The sequence below is a fragment of the Haemaphysalis longicornis genome, unplaced genomic scaffold, assembly GCF_048455015.1.
Source record: "Haemaphysalis longicornis isolate Haplotype H1 unplaced genomic scaffold, Haemaphysalis longicornis Haplotype H1 scaffold_11, whole genome shotgun sequence".
Taxonomy (NCBI): Eukaryota; Metazoa; Arthropoda; class Arachnida; order Ixodida; family Ixodidae; genus Haemaphysalis; species Haemaphysalis longicornis.
Genome location: NW_027526214.1, coordinates 109,120,291 through 109,139,952, shown reverse-complemented (window position 1 = coordinate 109,139,952; position 19,662 = coordinate 109,120,291). Strand labels below are relative to the sequence as shown.

At 47.0% G+C, this 19,662-nt stretch overlaps 1 protein-coding gene and 1 long non-coding RNA gene across 2 annotated transcripts; both read right to left on the bottom strand.

The window, feature by feature from the left end:
* Nucleotides 1-7,127: 7,127 nt before the first annotated feature.
* On the bottom strand, nt 7,128-19,010 carry LOC144160745 (uncharacterized). Its single transcript, XM_077691929.1, has 5 exons — nt 18,744-19,010; nt 17,977-18,092; nt 17,604-17,615; nt 8,000-8,219; nt 7,128-7,436 (listed from the first exon to the last, which is right to left on the bottom strand). The coding sequence occupies exons 1-5, from the start codon at nt 18,925-18,927 to the stop codon at nt 7,330-7,332; spliced, it is 639 nt and encodes a 212-aa protein (XP_077548055.1). The 5' UTR covers nt 18,928-19,010; the 3' UTR covers nt 7,128-7,329.
* On the bottom strand, nt 10,580-17,386 carry LOC144160974 (uncharacterized). Its single transcript, XR_013320457.1, has 4 exons — nt 17,327-17,386; nt 15,272-15,345; nt 13,437-13,586; nt 10,580-11,879 (listed from the first exon to the last, which is right to left on the bottom strand). It is a non-coding gene; the product is annotated as an uncharacterized LOC144160974 (long non-coding RNA).
* Nucleotides 19,011-19,662: the final 652 nt, after the last annotated feature.

The following is a 19,662-nucleotide window of genomic DNA, read 5'->3' as shown; positions in this document are numbered from 1 at the left end:
AATTTTTTAAGGCATAAATATTACAACAAGACAATGTCGGGGTTTTCGTTCTTGCTCACATTTTAATCATATACTTTCAGGAGACATGGCTGGGAGTCGATTACAAATTGACGTTTTTCCAGTAGCGATCTGCGCATGCGCGGGCTGCCGGTCCGCCCTTCTTGGCAGGCGCCTCGCGCAAAATAAACAAAAGGCCGCCCCCAGTTCTCTGCTTAGGAAGCTGCTATACTGTCTAGCGCTGCAGGTTTTCTTTTCTCTCTCTCTCTTTATACAACTCGTGGGGGGTTCGTACATGCACACAATGGCTTTCTAAGAAAATGGGCAAAGACGTTTGAGGCTGACGACGCTGCCATAACATAACCGCCAGTGAGAGGGTAACGAAAATGAACAAAAAAACAGAAAATGCAGATTAGTCAGGGAACGTGCGCCTGCTTTCATGACATTCATGTGAAAGTTAGGGGTGACGGGTGGGTGCGGGAGAGACTGGAGTTTTAGGATATTTTCTGCACGGGTCCTCCGAAAGCTTAACAATGTTGGGGAAGTGCCTTACTGCCATTTTTAGTTCGAAGTGGTGGCCGCTAGAGGGACCGGTACTGGAAAAAGGTCCATTGAGCTGGTCGGTTCATCTGTTCAGTTCGCTAGCTCGTTTTATAAATAAAACATAAAACTGAAATACAAGCGTTTCCAGCGAACTCATAAAGCAGCCGTTGAGAATACAAACCTATGGTTTTCATCAAGGATGACACTGGTGCTTTTTATATACGTTCGGGTTTATTATTTGATACTTTGAGGCCTCACTTTTATTTTACCCAACGCAAACATTTTATAGCATATTATGATTTATCGTTCTTAAAGCTCACAAATATAAATAGAGCACACAGGCCAAGTTGTGAGGGATTTATTAATGACGCAAAAAACTAGAACACCTCTCCCTAAACATTTGGCTATCTAAGAGAAACATCTTTTTGCATGTTTTTCGAACGTTGTGACCACGTTATAATAAAAAATTAACATGGTAGTGGACGTATTTATCGGTTTAAAAGCTTTTTAAAAATAACCACAACATCGGTTTTTTAGCCCCAACGTCGCTGTTTTGTCTTCACCGAAGCCTCCTATTTGTAGCCCTGTCACCCGTTTCCTTAAATAAGGGTGCACCGTCAGAAGATATAGGGAGTCCACTCAAGAGAGCCAACAAACCCCACCGAATCCACAGGGCACAGGTGAAAAGGGGGTGGCCGTCAGATGTGCGGCTTTCGCCGACCAGAGCGGCAAGAATGAGCAAGAGCCCTGAACGAAAAACAGCACAAAGACTTATATTTAGACAAGCAAGTTTCAAACACAAGCACGAGGTAACGGATCGATAATGACAGACAACTTAGATGGAATTCAAATACAAGAAACAGCCCAAAATTGGACAAAATGATACAAACAGGAGCGTTAACAAATGAATGTTAGGAATCGGAGCAGTTAAAAGAAAACGAATAGTTCGATGCTTATGAGAGACAGAGTACCGGCATATTCACCGACCGGGCCAGACGATGCACCGCTGTCGGAGGCGATTCGGCTACCTGGGAAGCCTGGCTTCGTTGTAGGCCAGGCCGTCCGAGATGATCACGGTGATTCGAGTCCCGGGAGTACGTTGGAGTCCTCCAGGGCGCGGGTCACCGATGGTGTGACGCACAAACTGGCAGGTGCCGTTGTCAATCACGACTTCCAAGCGTAGCTGGTTTGCTTAGGCGCGGCTCCTCCTTTTATAACCGTGCCGGCGCGGAGAGGGAGAGCACAACACACAACGCGCCAGCCGCCGTCAGCGTATAACTTCACTCTTCTCCCTTCTAGAATCATCGACGCTCTTTAGCACTGGCAAGGCCACGCGCACCTCCTCGAAAGTACTGGAAGCTTCGACGAAACCGGAGCGGCGGAGGTTTTATTTTTGTTGTTTTCTTGCCCGCGAGCCGGTGGGTGATTGTGTTACCGCCTCTTCGTTCGCGAATGTTCCAGCCTTGTCTCGGGGCGAATTTAACCGAACTGAATGAATCAGACGAGTGTAAGAAGAATTAGGCGCTGTACAATAAAATGAAAAATTTATACGGTACTGTTAGACGTCGTACGCTCGAGTTTGTGACACAGCCCCCCAGTTTCAGAAAAATATGCAATATTATTCCCAAAACTCTCAAAGTCGTGCTTTCGCGTCGTTCACCCTTAGTGAACAAAAGAGGCTGTGCCGACTAACACAAAATCAAGTACACCCCAATGTTCTTCATACGAATAATGACAGGTACAGAATTCGCGCACAGAACAGCGGTTTGGCGCCGATTTAGGAACAATAAAGTTCTAGCGTTCGAATTAGGCCAGTGCCCATAATAAATGTCCGGCCAGTAGTCATTACAAGTGCGAAACTCATGAAAATACAGCGTGCGCTCCAGTGCGAAGGTCTCGTAGGCTCAAATACAATGAGTGTACGTCAGTACTCAGAAATACATACAATGCACTGGTACAATGAAACTCATAAGAAACATAACTAATATGTTGTTCACAAACAATAACATGCAACCGCAACGTTCACAAATGTCTCCACTAGAAATGCCAACAATACACGGCATGTGTACTGTTGAACAGTGAAAGCAAAATTTACGCACAACTCAACTAGTACGTGAATATACACTGTACAGCCAGAGTGATCAAATAAGTACAACTTTGGCGTACAATACGTCAGAGAAACTATGAATACAATGTTCAAGTATACAGTACTCGACGTCAAAACACAACTCTGTCTTACACCATTCCACTCATATCCCACGGGCATACCTAAATTTGCATTCTTCATGCTTAGCCCGTGTCTATCGGGCGCTCGCTTAACTGTGCCTGCGAAATTTTTTCTTCGGAGAAGTTCCTTCCCAAATGTCGCGCGAAGCCACAAACTCTTTCGTGACCGCCGTGATACCGGGCCCGCGAAAATCCTTCTGTGTATAGGCCTTCGTCTGGCGAACATCGGAGCGTCTAGCGACTTGCCTTTCCCTCGCCTTTCCTCGTGCAGTAGCTGACAGGTGCTTCGTTACACCTGCATGATGTGTGCAATGCCGGAACACACGTTTGCTTTTACGCTTGAGCCCACACCTGTATTCTTTGTTTCGGCAGCCCGGCTGTTTGCCGAGTTTATGAATGCCGGTTTTCAAACGTTTGTTCTTTCCACGACCTTCGGCACTTCTTTGTCTTCTGTGCGGCTCCATCGCAGCGGCCGCAGACTTTGGGCGCCGGAAATGTGCCAGCTTCGCTTTTGCCGGTGCTCGCGTTACGACGAGCACGGCTTCGCCTCTCTCCGAGGCATCGAATCGGGGTTCTTCTTTCGAAACAGCGGGTGGTTTCTCTCCCACCGCGGAAGTCACGGGGTCGTCGCCGACGCTTATGTACGGCGCGTTCCCTCCGCGGAGTGCGGCTCCACTTCGCACGGGGGTATCAAACTTCATCTTAGAGTCGGTCTCTTTGCTCCTCGAGCTGTCAGTTTCGAAAGCGACACTAGTCTGCCCAGAGAGTTCGCAGTCTCGAACTGGGTCTTCGTTCACAATGAACGTGCAATTACCCGTGTCTTTCGGAAAGACAACGGTTTCCTCGGGCACTCTCCCCGCAATATCGGGTACCCCTTCGTCTAGAGTGTTTGGCCCCGACGTCGGGATGGCATCCACAACCGGGATGTTATCTCCATCCTTAAGCTCCGCATCACCTGTAGGATCATCGTCCTTCCAGGTCTGAAGTGGTGCGCTTTTGCACAATTCTGGAGGTATTTCCTCCTTGCGGACCGCGAATGAATCCGCCTCTTTGCTTCTAGCGATATCCGGGCTTTCCATTATCGTTTCAGGGTTAGCACTTGGGCCACTATACCCTTCTCTCGCATTTTCTTCATCTGATGAGAATTCCGCCTTCAACCATTGTATCTCGAGTCGCCTTTTTCGAACCTCGAGTTCAGCTTTGCGTGCTTTCTCCTCCCGCTCCGCTTTCGCTCGCTCCCTTTCTGCCTCTGCCTTGCGGCCTTTCTCTTCTCGCTCCGCTTTCTCTCGCTCCAACTGAATTTGCTTCTGAAATTCTTTCTCTCTTTCTATTTCAGCCCTCTCCGCCTCTTCTCGTGCTGCCTGTCTCGCTCTCTCAGCTTTCTCGTTTCCTTCTTTTTCTTTCTGAGCTACCCACTTTCGTAGTTCGGCCCCTGACAGGCCCAGTTGGCAGCCCAACGTTACAATTTTTTCTAAATCCATGATTTCAAATGTATCGCAATCTAGCCACAATACTCTAGCCTCTAGCTAGGTATATCTACGCCGAGAAAGTGAACAAGAGTACCCGCTTATAAAGGCACTAGCAACCTATGGCAAAAACGTTCCGGGCTCTTTCTCCTCCACACCGCTCACATCAGACATCCTGTCGCGGACGCCAGAAATTGTCCTCCGTTTCCTTAAATTAGGGTGCACCGTCAGAAGATATGGGCAGTCGACTCAAGAGAGCCAACAAACCCCACCGAATCCACAGGGCACAGGTGACAAAGGGGGTGGCCGTCTGATGTGCGGCTTTCGCCGACCAGAGCGGCAAGAATGAGCAAGAGCCCTGAACGAAAAACAGCACAAAGACTTATATTTAGACAGGCAAGTTTCAAACACAAGCACGAGGTAACGGATCGATAATGACACACAACTTAGATGGAATTCAAATACAAGAAACAGTCCAAAATTAGACAAAATGATACAAACAGGAGCGTTAACAAATCAATGTTACGAATCGGAGAAGTTAACTAAAAACAAAACGAACAGTTCGATGCTAATGAGAGACAGAGTCCCAGCAAATTCACCGACCGTGCCGGACGATGCACCGCTGTCGGAGGCGATTCGGCTACCTGGGAAGCGTGGCTTCATTGTAGGCCAGGCCGCCCGAGACGATCACTGTGATTCGAGGCCCGGGAGTACGTTGGAGTCCTCCAGGGCGTGGGTCGCCGATGGTATGACGCACAAACTGGCAGGTGCCGTTGTGAATCACGACTTCCAAACGTAGCTGGCTTGATTAGGCGTGGCTCCTCTTTTTATAACCGTGCCGGCGCGGAGAGGGAGAGCACAACACACAACGCGCCCGCCGCCGTCAGCGAATAACTTCACTCTTCTCCCTTCTAGAATCATCGACGCTCTTTAGCACTGGCAAGGCCACACGCACCTCCTCGAAAGTACTGGAAGTTTCGACGAAACCGGAGCGGCGGACGTTTTATTTTTGTATTTTCTTGCCGGCGAGCCGGCGGGTGATCGTGTTACCGCCTCTTCGTTCGCGAAAGTTCCAGCCTTGTCTCGGGGCGAATAGAACCGAACTGAATGAATCGGACGAGTGTAAGAAGAATTATGCGCTGTACAATAAAATTTAAAATTTATACGGTACTTTTAGACGTCGTACGGTCGAGTTTGTGACAAGCCCCTAAGCCCGAGATAAAACGCAACATAGGTGATGTAATTCGAAATAAAAGTGCTTGAAGAACATTTATAAAGGAAACAAGTACTCTTCGTTCCGTTCTGTATACCCAATAGAAACTTTTATGTGGTAAAATAATTCACAGGACCAAGGGCAAAAGAAATAAAATAAGGCAGAATCGCAAATTAAAAACACTCGCATTTTGAAACCATTTTTTTTCTTTGGGTGCTAAATGCAAAAATACCTCTCCAACTCTCTGTCTGTCTCAGCCTGTATGGTATTTTTCCTGAGACTCATACCTGCACCCCCAGTCTTCAAGCCTCTCCCTACCCACTACGGACGAACTCCAGCACCGTACGTCGACCCCCGACAGGTGAGCTGGTCAGCTGTTGTCTCGCGCTCCCCTGCTGCTCACTCCTTCCCTCCTTTCCCCACGCGACCTGCACCAGCTTCTCAAACCACACTTCCCCTGCCCCCACCCCTCCCCCGCAATAGAACAACTTCTAGCCGAAATAAAAGAGCAAAGCGCCGCTATGCTGAAGCGTATTGAAGCTCTCGAAAACGCTAATCACCTTTCCCAACAAGCCCTAAAAACGCTAATTCCCCCAGAGACTTCCTGCCTACCCCCACCCGCACCCTCTCTTTCTGACGTACCAGCCCACGCCCTCATTGACGACAAGATTCGTACACAAATCATGCCGCTTGTCGAAAAACAGATCACCGATGCCTTCGCTGCTCTCAACAAAACCATTACCGACACTACCCAGACTCTCCTTCGGCTCACTGACTCCCTCACACAGCGCGTTACCGCCCTAGAACAGGCTATCCCATACAACCTTACCCAGGCTATTCTGCAACGCCTTGACGCCCTCGAAGGTGACAGGACTCCTCAACCAAAGAAGCCGAAGATATCCCAGCATCCCGATGCCCAGATAGCCGCCGCCACCCCCCTCCCGTCCGATGATGACTGATCCCTCCGCGATTAACGTCTATCAACGGAACTGCTGGCCATATAACATCAAAAAAGCCGAGCTCGGTCACTACATATGCCAAAGTACATATGTCACTACATATGCCATTTGCTCTCCAGGAAATCGATACACCAACCCCAACGCTTCGTGGCTTCGAATGTTTCACCCAGGATCCCTCTCATCGCACAGCAGTGTTCGTCTCTAAGAGGGTCACGGTGCAGCTGCATGATATCCCTTCATCCATTAACCACACTTTTGTCGTGATTCTCCCAACTCACCCGGGTCAACACAGCCTCTTTATCCTCAACGTGTACAGTCCTCCGCAACACCCGCTTAAGGATATTGGCCCCCTCCTCCTGACAACTACACAAAAAGCCGGCTCTAACCCTCGTCTTCTGCTTTGGGATTTCAATGCCCCCACCACTCATGGGGTTATAACCAAGCCACAAGGAAAGGCACTGCTTTCCTTCACTGCTTTCATTCACCCTGTGTAACGACTTAGCCCTCCCGACCCGTATAGGAAACAGTGTGTCACGCCACACCAACCCGGACCTGACTTTCGCTCAAAATGCCCCTTACCCCTACTGAAAAAAATCAAACGATATATGAACGATAACTCGTATACGAGATTATGGGATCGTAAGGTGAATGATATCATAGGCTTCAACGATATCATAGAGATATCGTAGAAGCTCATCGTCGTAGCTCATCGTATACGTTGGATCATACAAGGTCGGATCGTTGCAAGCGATGTCGTTCAAGTTTATCGTACAGATTTCCCTGGGGTGAGCGACAATATGTATTTGATGTGTGCGTGTCATACAAGCGTTCAACGTGCAGGTGTTGATATTGTGCTGCGCATGTGCTTAGATCTTTGCCCAGTTGTATACGCAAAAGAGTACTGGAAGCTGCTGCTTTTTCCCTTTTATTTCAGGTCCCGCAGCAGGTTTGCAACATATCCATTGAATGCCTTTAGGCGCTTCTCTGTGGGAGCTTCACTTTGGTGGTGTTTGACGAAGTAACCATAGGCACCTGCACAAAATGGGAAAAGAAAGGGAGCAGAGAACGTGTGTTTAGAGGGTGCACGTGAACCTTTTTGTGTGCGTGGCTGGCCCATTAATCAAGCGATATTACATACATGCTGAGCTAGTTGTACCACCTGTGAATACTTTCCATGGTCAAATGGGGCTACTCTTTACCCCTTTTCATGCCATTCTGATTATCTCGTGCTGCCTCTGTAAATGTTCATGTCCGCCTACTACTTCCGTCTCAAGCACCTGTCTCAGTTGTGTAACGCAGGTCCTGAAGACTAGCGATCACCAATAACATCCCCCACTGTTTGTGCTGTTTATAAAAGCTTTTTAGGAACTAAGTTGTAGTGGCTTCTGGATTTACTAAAGTTTTTAGCAAAGCCTTATGTGATTCACTGTAATATCTTAAGTGGGCCGGCCTACAGAACTCCGCTCCTAAACCAATCACGCTAGATGATGTACTCGGTGAACATGTTACAGCAGACAAAAATACATCGACAACCTATAAGAATTCACTTGAAGCTTGTATGGATGCGTGCTTGTAATTTAAGCCAACAGACTCACTTCGGACGGCACCAAGTTTTTCAGGCGTCAGCTCTCTCTTCCCTTGGGCACCTGCCTTCAGTTTGGCCATGCAGGGCTTCCCGGTCACACTCCTGTCTTTTAGTGCCTCTGGTTTCCAGAGCGTTCGAACGGTGTCCCGCACAAACAGCCTGTCAGTTTTGGATTTGTTGAGCCACTCCCACCGGTCAGAACTGATGGACGAACCAGGGGCAACTGGAACCTGAGTGGGGGGAAAAAAGAAAGAAAAAAAGACAATGTTTTGCATGAGCAATTACCATCAACATTAACAAGGGACCCTGCAATGTTCTTTGATCAGTGCAATAAACCTCCGCAATGTTTAGATTGCATTGCCAGGAATGCCTGAGCCAAATAATACACGTGCACGTGAAGCGGTGAGCATGCAAATAGCTGTAAAAGGTGCGAAAAAACCAACCGCGCGGTTTTGAATTTCCCTCATTATGCACCACTGCACAGCCGATGTGACGTCATTTGTGCGGTGGCTGTCCTATTGGTTTTTGCTGCTCAACTTCGTGGCTTATTTCTAGCAATTCACGTGACAATCCACCGTTGTCAGAGCTGTCCAGCAACCTCTTTTATGCCGGAACCTGTATGAACGGTTTTGACGTTTCTTTTGTCTTTTGAGTGCACGCAGAATTTCAATCAATACTTTCCTGTCAACCAGACCACTCCACAACAATTATTTATTGCTTCAGAAACACCCTACCAGCATGAACGCGCTTTCGAGCAGGCAGCAATGCCTGCTTTTTTGATGCACCAAACTAGAAATAGACCCTCCACGTTGCAGACAAAAAACGAAAACTCCTCAGCCTGTAATCTATCGAAGGCTACCGAAGAGAACGCCGCAAGCTGGCCCCCTCTCCAGGAGAGAGCGCGCAGCTTTCGTCACGTTGTCGGTCCACGGTTGAGTTGAGAGGTAACGATTATGCGCGATTTCTCATTGCATGTAGTTTTGGTGATAGCGAACAATTTTTATAATTCTTGCGGGAGGAGACTGCTGAGACTCCAGCTTACCCCAAAATAGATGTCGAGTAGTCGATGGTAAGTGCTGCAGGGTCCCTTGAACAATTATTATAGAGGCCTGAATGCTTGTGAGGTGGTTAGGAAAATTTTAATTAACGGTTTGCCAAATTCCACAATCAAGAAGTTCAGTCCTTCATGCAGGGTTAAATGAATTCTGCAATTTCTGTCAACGGGTGATAAATTAATGCCAAAAAATATATAATTACCTAAGTAGCTTCTGTTTCCTACAACAAACTTTTCAAGAAATTTCAAAGGAACGATGGCCTATCAGTGACCTGAACTACATTTAAACCTCGATGTAACGAATTCGGTAACATTCGTAATTTACTTCGTTACATCGAAATTTCACTACATTGAATTCGTGGTTATAATGAAGTGTTCATGGCGTGAAGCATTTCCTGCAAACGAAAACGTGGCCCGCATACACGGCTGGCACACTGTTTCTGTTTCTGTTGGAGCTTAATCGTTTACGCCGGCATCAGCGTGAACCACATGGGGCGTTTTCTGCACGCAAAAATGCGCCCTGCAAGCCACAGGCGCGCTGACGCAGCCGCGGAGACCACCCATGCGATGCTTCTAACCGCTCGCTGAAACGCCACTCCAGAAGCAAACTAGGGACATGCGAGAAAAAAAGCGGATAACATGGGCGAAATTTTCACTCCAATACGTCTCCTCGCCGGTTAGGAAAGCAGCCATGAAATATCCTCCGCGGTGGTAAGCCAAATCGTCTCTGGCGGGGCCAGCTGGCATCCCCGAGCGCTTCGACGTTACCGCCATAGAGTGCACACCTTCCCATTGGTGAAACTGGTCAGGTTCTTCCCACTGCCGCGCGCAGCCGTCACCCCCAAAAAATCTGCGCAATTCGAGTCGCTTTCTGGCCGAGGCAGAGTGAAAAAAAATGAGTGCGCAAGGCTCTTAAAAATTCACAAATGCTTGCTGGAACGATGGAATCCAACAAGCATGAGCGAACTCAAACGAAGGGCAAAGCAGCGGAATGTGGTGCCTGCGGCCCCGCTAGAGATGATTAGGCTTATTACCGCAGAGGATATTTGACGAGTGCTTTCGTAAGCGGGGCTCGTGAAGTTTTACAGTGAAAATGTCATCCCCGTTATAAGCTTTTTTTCTCACATGCCCCTCGAGTTGCGTTTCAGCGAGTGGTTAGAAGCGGTCGTCGCTGCAGCTGACTGCATCACGCAGGTGGTGTCCGTGCAGAAAACGCCCCATGTGGTTCATGATGATGCCCACGTAGGCGATTAAGCTTCGTCAGAAACAGAAACAGTGCACCAGCTGTGTATGCACGCCACGCAGTTTGCATGTGAGGAGCTTGCTCAGGGACTCCGTGGCTCGCTGCATCCGCGGCATTGGGCGGCCAGTGTTGCCGCTCGCATTTTATTGAGACCCCGTTTCGGCCCTTGCGTCTCCTGAAATTTACTTCTAGAACTAAAATTTTGTGCCTAGTTCTCGATGAAACTTCGTTACATTAAAATTTCGGCAAACGGGACTTCGTTACACAGGGGGTGAGAATACATGGTGTGCATACACTTGAAGTTACAAAAAATTCTGTGGTTCGATACTTCCAGGGTTTCGTTTCACTGAAGTTTGTTACATCGAGGTTTAACTGTATACAGCATGAATTTCAGAAATCTGCCTTTCAAGAAAGGAAATGGCAATTTTGACTAGCTTGCCACACAACGCACAAAACCACTTAATTATCTGAGCAGTGAGCTTTATCACTGAAATGAATTTACTGGACAATACTATGATTGTGTGCTTCATATGCATTGGTACAACCTCAGTCCTTCAATTTCTTTCTGGTCATGAAACTTCGACATCACGCTATGGGAGAGCTTCGTACGCAGCCGCGCCGCGCGCTGGTGTTGATCGGAGGGCAGCCAGGGGCGTTGGTCAGAGCCCGTTTGGCCGGGAACAGACCACGGAGTAAGATAAAACAGATGCTCGCCGCCTTATCAGCAGTGCACTTTCGGTTTACGTGTCGTGGGCTGCTCAAATGGACTTGTCATTTTGTGAGTGGCGAAAAAATTCGGTGCGAACGGGCATGCTGCTACTGCATTCCTGCCTGCCGGTCTGGCTGCAGAGTAGCGGCGGCCGCCCGATGCCCTCCGATGTGCGGTGGCGCCCCTCACGGTAGCCTTTGTCCACGTACGAAACTTGGCTAGGAGTTTCATGACCAGAGAAGCATTAAAGGACTCTGGTACAGCTTACTTCATTTCAGCATGTCTCAAGGGTAAACTAGATGAACTTTTACTAATGATTATGCAACAGGTCTAGTTTAAGACACTACAGTTAGCTAATTAACAATGACGCGATTATTAGAGCAAGTAAAGCACCAAAAATAAGGTAGTGTTCCGTCACTTCAACAGTTAACACAGTCCTCTACTGGTGCATTGTGCTGGTTGATTTCTAATTAAACAATGAGAACTTTAGCCGCACCTGTAACACTTTATTGTGCTAGCTAACCTACATGACTGTAGCCGTGCACCGTTCAAAAAGATTTTATATCCTATAATTTTTTATAAATATATTTACACTTTATTGATGTTAAACAAAATCTTTTAGAAAAATTAGTTTGCCACACAACTGAACTTTGCAAGAATACAAAACATCCACAGGCATTTGTAAGAGCACCCATTTAAAAAATGCTGTCCACGCAAAATTAGAAGAGTACGAAATATTCAGAATAAATCATATTTGGGGCCAAACAGCTTGCCTTTCCATTGCTGACTACAAAAAGTTCCTCAGTGTTCTCCGGATGGAGTGGCTCAGTGGCTGGTGCAGCCTCAAGATGAGATGTTGCAGTGGCTGGTGGCACCTCCTCTGGCTGAAATGCAGTAACACGAAACACGAATCTCAATTTGTTCAATACTGAATGTCCTTTGTAAGCAAGACACCTCTTGCTAAACAATTGCAAAGGTCCCAAATCATTCTGGTCTCTTTTTAAATTTTAATTTTAATTTACAGTTTAACCCTTTCACTGTCACTGACACACTGGTACGTTTTCACATTTCCCCTCTGCAGTGTCACTGACGTACCAGTACATTCTCTATTGTGTGTTCAAGAATTCGCGCCATAACGCACAGCTGGTGCGCCTGGATTGTTCGCGCCATCTGTCGAATCTTTCTAGTAGCTCGCATTTTCTGTCGCTAACTCTCTCACCATATATCGAAGAGCATGGAGCGACCGCATCCACCCTCTGTTGCAGGGAGGGCTTGGTCGCTCCGTCCGCTGTACTGTCTGGATGAGTGACCAAGCGGCACACGTGCGAGGGCTGTTGTGCAATCCGTAATGGGTTCCTACGTTTTTTTTATTATTAGTCTGTTCCCGCATCTGCTACGTTGCGCCAGGTTTTTCCAGTGCACCGCTGCCTCTCCAATATACCGAAACATGACTCAATTGCGGCTTTTGCTCGCTCGCCGTGCCCTCAATTGTCGCTGTCAGCGGCAAGTGAGGTGGTTGTATCAATGTTGTATCCTCTTTTTATCTCTATCTGCCATCATAATTTTGCAACGCGTCAGTTCTGCACATTTGTGGGCTGCTGAAAGTGCTCCCTCCATGAGTGCGACTGCAAACAAGAGCAATCATTCTCCTGCACAGCAAACTGAAAATATCTGAAAGACAGGCGATTTCTTACCCACACACTCTCCTTTTCACGCGTTACGTTCGAGACACTATCATAGTCAAATAAATCACTATGCTGCTTCCCCGATATTCCAGAAACCAAGCCGACACTGGTGGTGCGTCACAGCCAGAAACACCCGACAGAGAAAGGGTTAAAAATATTTTGCACAGACTACCATCCCCATATTCAAATCCAAGGAAGAACTTTGATAGTACTCAAACATGTTATTTTTTGTTTTTTTGCTCCTACTATGTCCACTGACAGTGTCTAACGATAAACCAAGCCACATTTATACACCACCTGCCATTGATAGGGGCTTTTTCAACTGTGCCCCAGTTTCTGAAAATGCAACTTAACCAGCTACAATTTGCCACTGCACAGATACCAAGGCAATCTCTTATTGTAGTGAAGGACTGGTGCGGAGTGGTGGCCAATCTGTTGAGCCAATTGTCTACTCTCTCTTCCCATTTTGACCGTTTGGATTCTCTCTTCAATATAATGCGCGAGTTGTTAAGAAGCCGAAGGGTGGCTCATGATGTTCCTTTCGCACAATTCTGCCCATTTTATCACAACGGTTATTAGTATCCCCGAGGTCTGTTATTCTGACAAGCTCATAGTTAATTCATGTTATTAGCCTCTAAAAATGACACAAGGCTATTGATAATCTTCTGTATACTGTGTGCCACGGTATGTTTCATATAGGAGTACAGGAGTACACCATTTCACAAACTTTTAAAATGTAAATAAGACATTCCTTACTTGCATGGACAGCTCCACTTGGGCAGCCATCAATATCGTAGTTGGCTGCTGATTCTGGTCAGAAGAGGTAGCGCAACCTGGTCCTGGCTGCACCGGGCTGCACGAGATGTGACTGGTTTCCGGCTTTGGAGGGGCTTCTTCTGGCAAGGGCTGGAAGATGATTGAAGATGTGAACACAAAATGAAGTATCAGTTCACACACTTTAATGATAAAATGCAATTCACCAATATCCCATTCCACCAAAAAGAAAAAAGAAAGAATTCTCGCTTGCACATTAAAAATATCCTAGGCATGACTCTTAAAAAGCTCTTAATCATTTAAGCAGATTGTATGCAAGTAACACCATTTTGAAAATTCTGTATTTCAAATACGCTTGAAACATGGAGCAAGTACAGAGCAAGGGCAGCTGCTCCTACGTCGTGCGTAGCCAAACAAAAACACCAGGAACAAAAACAGGAGGAATGGAACAAGCTATTTGTTTGGATATCAAAGTTTTATGTTTTAACTTGAGTGGCTACGTCCTGCCATCATTGCGGCTTTCAGCATGTACGACATTTATCTGCCGGAAAAAGCAGTTTCGACTCTTCCAAGTGTTTTTTTTTTTTTTTTTGCAGTGTGATAGATTTTTTCAGGTGAAAGCTTTAAACACCCCATTTGCTAAAAAGCTGGTGTCCAACGTCTTTGCCCATAGCAGAAAAATCCCTTCTTCAGAAGTAATCCATAGCATGTAGAAGGCATTCCACAATGCAAAAAAACTTAGCACCAGAGAGGGGGAGCTTGTCCCCTCCAGTTCACTACAGATTAATCGAATTAAAAAAAAAGGTAGAGAAATTCACTATTGTCACAGACTCTCCCATCGCAGGGTGGCGTAAACTAGCAGTGGCACAACACGTAGGAGACATACCAAACCCATTTCAAAGCATAAAGCAGGTTACAAAGCAAAGCTTCTGAAGTGGAAAGTTTAGAAAGCCCTTTGGCAATGAGATGGAAGCAAAGTGTCTCAGGCACTCAACTCGCCATTTATGCCTTCATATACACAGCCCAAAAGAACTGCTTAGCTGCTTAGGTACTCCTGCCGTGTGCATGTACTGTAATCAAGCAATTACACATTTTTATTACGTGAAAATTTTGAGCAAATGCCTCCCTGTAGGCAAGTGGAGATAACTGGCAAAGGGCAAAGTGGGGAGGGGGCACTATCCAAAAATGACAACAAAATTCAAGATGGCGGTGACGTAGATCCCCTGCCGGGAAGAATAAACAGAATGCACATGCACCTAAAATTTTGCCAAAGAATGTTAGTCATCGCTTGCAAAACCATCAAAAGAAAAGTTCGGACAAGTCCGCTTAAAGTCTGGCCCGGTATCCTGGCACCCCAGCTCTGCTAGTTGACCACGCCGGTCGCCTTCCTCCGAGCCAACCAGTGCGTTGCTTATACCACAGCCCCTGAAGGACCACGCCACAGTATCCTCGGGTAGAGGCCCACAGCTTAGCAAAAATATCGAGCGCATGTTGTCGCCAAAAGAAACCGAGTCCACGAAAAGAAAAATGAGAAATGGCACCTAGAGATTCGGCTATTGGGCTGCTATGATTGAACTGGACTGGGCGAGGTAATAAACCAGCCAGCCGTCGCAGGCCGGTTCAGGTGCGATGAATCTTGAGGCTTAGAGTGAAGGGGGCCTTACAAAGGTGGGGGAAGTTCGAAATGTTACGGTACAACATACTTTTTTTTCCATGCAAAACAGTTGTGAGGACCTTTAACTTTTAAGAAATGAAAGCGACCGTACCATCCTAAAAACATGCAAAAAGTAAAACAAAGCATTTTTAAATTTACACACCTCAAAATGCAAAGCTGGCGTTGCTGCTCCCTTCAATGCCAGCAGTGCCTGGTTCACACTGGCCGCCAAGGTGCCTGCATATCACTCCGACATGTCACATTATTGGGCAAGAAGCCCATCACTTTCACTTGTAAAATGAGTTCAGCTGCCATGCTTGCCATGCTTGTACATGGGCTTTTGCTGCCCCAAAGATCAGGTAATATATTGCTGATAACTTCCAATCTATAAATATTTATGCCACAGGCATGTGAAACGTCACAATTCAAACTACTACGGGCTGTTTAATATATGGCCGTGCCATTTATTCCACTCTTAGTAATGTGGATGCACCGACAAAAAGAATTGAAAAGTAGCCGCCTAAACCAACATTACGGTTAATTCCATAGCAACAATAGAATGTCATAAATGAAAACGGTTTAAAAAACTTCTTATTGACCAACGACATTAGCTCAAAACATAAGCAGTTTAAAACCATCACCCTCTTCCATGTTTTGGGATAAAAATGTTTATTTCGAGAAATGCAAATAAGGTGCCCCAGTGGAGGTTTGCTATACGCCTCAGCCTATGCAATAGCTATGCAATATGCAAAAGCTATGCAATATGCCCTAAAGGAGTACTGACATGAAATTTCAAAGCTCAGATCACTGTGCAGAACGCTTCCTTTGTGTATGGAGACACCCCCTTGGAAGTTGTAAAGTAACCATTCAGTGGAACACATCTTAAATGAATTTTAATCCTTGCGTGCACGAGAAAGCTTTTCCGCGCAACTGAGATCATCTGCACTTCGACACAAACGGCCGACGTCAGAGCTCCCGTGACGTATCGAGGCAGCCGCGGTGCTGTTGCAGCGTGCTTTTCCGCCTTGTGTATCACACCACAGTTTTTGGGACTCACGTCGCCTACGACTACGGCCGGTCGGGGCAGTCTGGCGCGTGAGTGTGTGCCCAGACCGGCATCGGCTGTGGTGCAAAGAGAACAGTGACGTGAAATGTGCCTTCCTGTCTTGGAGGCTGCTTTGGTGTTCGCTTCACCGAAACCGAAACTGACAAGGATGAATGGAGCTGCAAGTAATTATTTCTACTGCGTTCGATAATCTACCGTAAAATACTGAGCAACCGCCCCCCTGAAAGTGCAGATAGTTCACGGAATTTTGGGGAGGGGGCCCTTGTTTGGAACTGCCCCACAATTCAAAATGGCAGTGTGTAAATTTTGGCCAACCTTACCTCCCCCCTCCCCTTGAAAAAGAAAAAAAAATAATGTAGTTCACTAAGGAGAAACATTTTTAGTAAAGAAGCAGTGTATGAAGCCCCTCTTGGCACAACCAGTGTTAGCAATTTACACGGTGTTCCTGCCAACCGCGTTGTTGGTCCTTTTAGCCAGAGAATCCATTCTTGCCTCTTGCCATCATCTGTCCATTTCTGAGATGTTGAACAAGGTGTACTCGTGATGTGTTTGGAGGGCGTTCACGGTAGAGCTAAATGGCCTAGGTGCCTCTCAGAAATTTTCAAGTGTCCTCCAGCTTTCGTTACGAATGCTTGTCACGAACCACCGTTGTCACAGTCACAACCACATTCGGCTATGTCAGATGACAACAAAATGGCAAGCGTGTACAGAATTAACGGCTACCCTATGTTCTCGAATTAAAATCTGGTTTAGCCAAGACATAGTCAGAAGTGTCCCTGGGCAGTTTCATTGGTTTGGGCCATCAACGGTGGTTGGGAGAGGGGGGGAGGAGGGGCACTTCTTCAATAATGTGTGAAAACTCAAAATACTCGGATAATGAGAGGGGGGGCGCTTGCATGGGTGGGGGCGCTTGATCGGTATTTTACGGTAATGTACCATTCTGCGATTAGTGGGCTCGTAGGCACCTATAGCCGCGAAAAAAACGAAACACAAAAATTTTGGGTCAGTACTTCTTTAAGCATGCGCAATGCACAAGGACCTTGTGTTGTCAAATGGATTCTAAAGGCTTGCAATGCCATGCGCAGCGGTACTGCCATCTGCAACACATGTAAGTGCTTACTTATAAAAGGTCAACAAAAGAATTGAACTAACTCAGTTGGGTGCACAAGGACGTCCTTTCCTCAAGGAATTCCTCCAGCCTTCTGCTCCGCCTCCAGCCGCCTCCTCTCAGAAAGCTGTAGCTTCGCCTCCAGCTCGCCTACACGGTTCTTTGCCAACCGCAAGAGTTTTTTTGGCACCAACTCGTCATCATCGTCCGAGTCCCTTTCGTCCTCCGACTCAGGCAGGGTGGCCTTGCGCTTTTGCGACAAGATCCGCTTGGTCATGTGTTTTTTTGCGGATGCCTTTTTGTTTTTTTTTTCTCTTTTGCTGTTGGGGCACCCTGGTAGGCAGAAAAAAGAAGCCGAGGTCACACAAGGCAAACCATGGGTCCGCTCGCTTCACCCTGCACCTCCTGGACCAGTTTACAGAGGTGCAAAGCCAGTTGACAACCAGATTTGCAGTTCTTTCATCTGTTTCTGCACCTCAACAGGGAGTGCAGGCAAAGCCATGAATTTGTCCTGCACCCGTCAGCACCACCAGTGTATCGAGCAGCACAGCTCAGGTGCTGCGAGCCGGACCATTGAAAGGAATGGCAGAGTGCTGCACCACTTCAACTGGTTCACGTGGTGCAGGTGAATTGAACAGACCCCATGTATTAGTTATAAATGATTTCAAGGTTATGCAAGCCCCACTGTATTCACCTCGGCCGATGTCTTGGTGTGGCTGGAACCGCTGATGGAAGGGACCGCGTCAAAAATTGCATCCGGGACAGGCTTGTGCCCCTTTCTCATTCTTGTGACGAGGTCAGCTTTGTTTACTATACAGAGAAAAGGGAAACAAAGGCTAATTTTTATAGAAATTTACGAACTGCGAAATTGGCCAGTCAAAAAATTTCACACTATTTCACAGTGCTTCTGTGATGTTTCCTGCATCAATTTCGCACTGATGGGTCCATGAAGACAAAATACTCGGGTCGTTCATTCAAGACAGTTTTTTTGCGCCAAAAATTATAGCAACTTTTAACGCAAACTATCAACGAATATGCCCAATACTAAAAAACGAACCCTCAGTGGCTGTGGCGGTTTCTCACCCAGCCTGGTCTCCGTTTCCATTTTTCTCTCTTCCATCCTACCATCCTTGCCCATCGTCCTCATGCGTAACGCCTTTTCGAACACTAAGCTATCCGTTACAACTTGCCGATGCTCGGTGCGTAGAGCGAAGTCGGCGGCCAGGCCGGGACTTGTAATACAAGAGCTCCACTAAGTGCAAACCCAGCAGCATTTGTAAACGGCGCGCACCTGCAACTGTAGAATTAAGTACTGAAACCCCATCCTAGTAAAAAAGGTAGCAGGTTCCATATTGGACCAACTGCGCCCATTTGGGAATTTATAACCAAAAGCCAGCTGGTAACAGCTATACCATTTTCTCTAGACACTTTCAAGTACAAATTCATGCAATATGTACTTACGGCCAAGTAAAACAATGTCGCCAGGGTAGAAGCCCTCCTCTTGACGCACTTCCGAGCGCCAGTACACCCTCTTGTTTTGGGCGGTATCCTCCAAAGTCGCTGGCTCAAAATCCTTAATCAAAGAGACGGCGACGATCGCCCTACCACCGTCTTTGTACTCCACGTACGCGTAAGTAGGTGGCATACTTGCGTGGTGGAAATTACACAACAATGTTAAAAATCAGCAGACTACACAACTTAACACCCTTCGATGGAATGCGCACACGGTGGAATGGCCGATGGAATGGTCACGGAGACAAGGCAGGCGCAGACTTGTCTTGTCCCTGCCTGAGCAAACCCGGATCAAGAGGAATGTCCCCGAACAGGGAGGATTGGAATGTTGGGGAGCAACACAAAGGGCAACGTCGCGAGCCTGAGTGCAAAGCTGGGCGAGTCCCGTCTTTGTCAGCCTTTCTCGTCCTGCCCCTTGCGCTGTTGTAATCATGGATATTTGTGAACCTGCACAGGGTACACCGAGTGTAGCGTCTTTATTTAAAAAAAAGTTATTATTATAATATTTTTATTTATAAAATTATAAAAATAATACTACACTTGTTGTATTAGTGCAAATAACTATATTATTTGTTTTTTTATTCACACCTGGTACACTAGACACGCTTTGTAAGTGCACTAATTGTACACCAATTGCACTAGTGTAGTCACCTGCTCAGAGCAGTTCGGAGCAGTTCTGGGAAGCAAAAGCGAAACTGCTCGCGCTGGAGGGGGCGGAGCCGATGCGTCGCCCTTTCGGCTGTTTCTGCTTGTTGCGTTTTCTTTCTATGCTCACGCCGAATTCCTTTGGATCCTCCTTGCAGCCACCATCCGCGCCGTACTGCTGGGTTGCGCTGTGCAGGCGCTGCGCGGCTTTGTTGCATCTTTG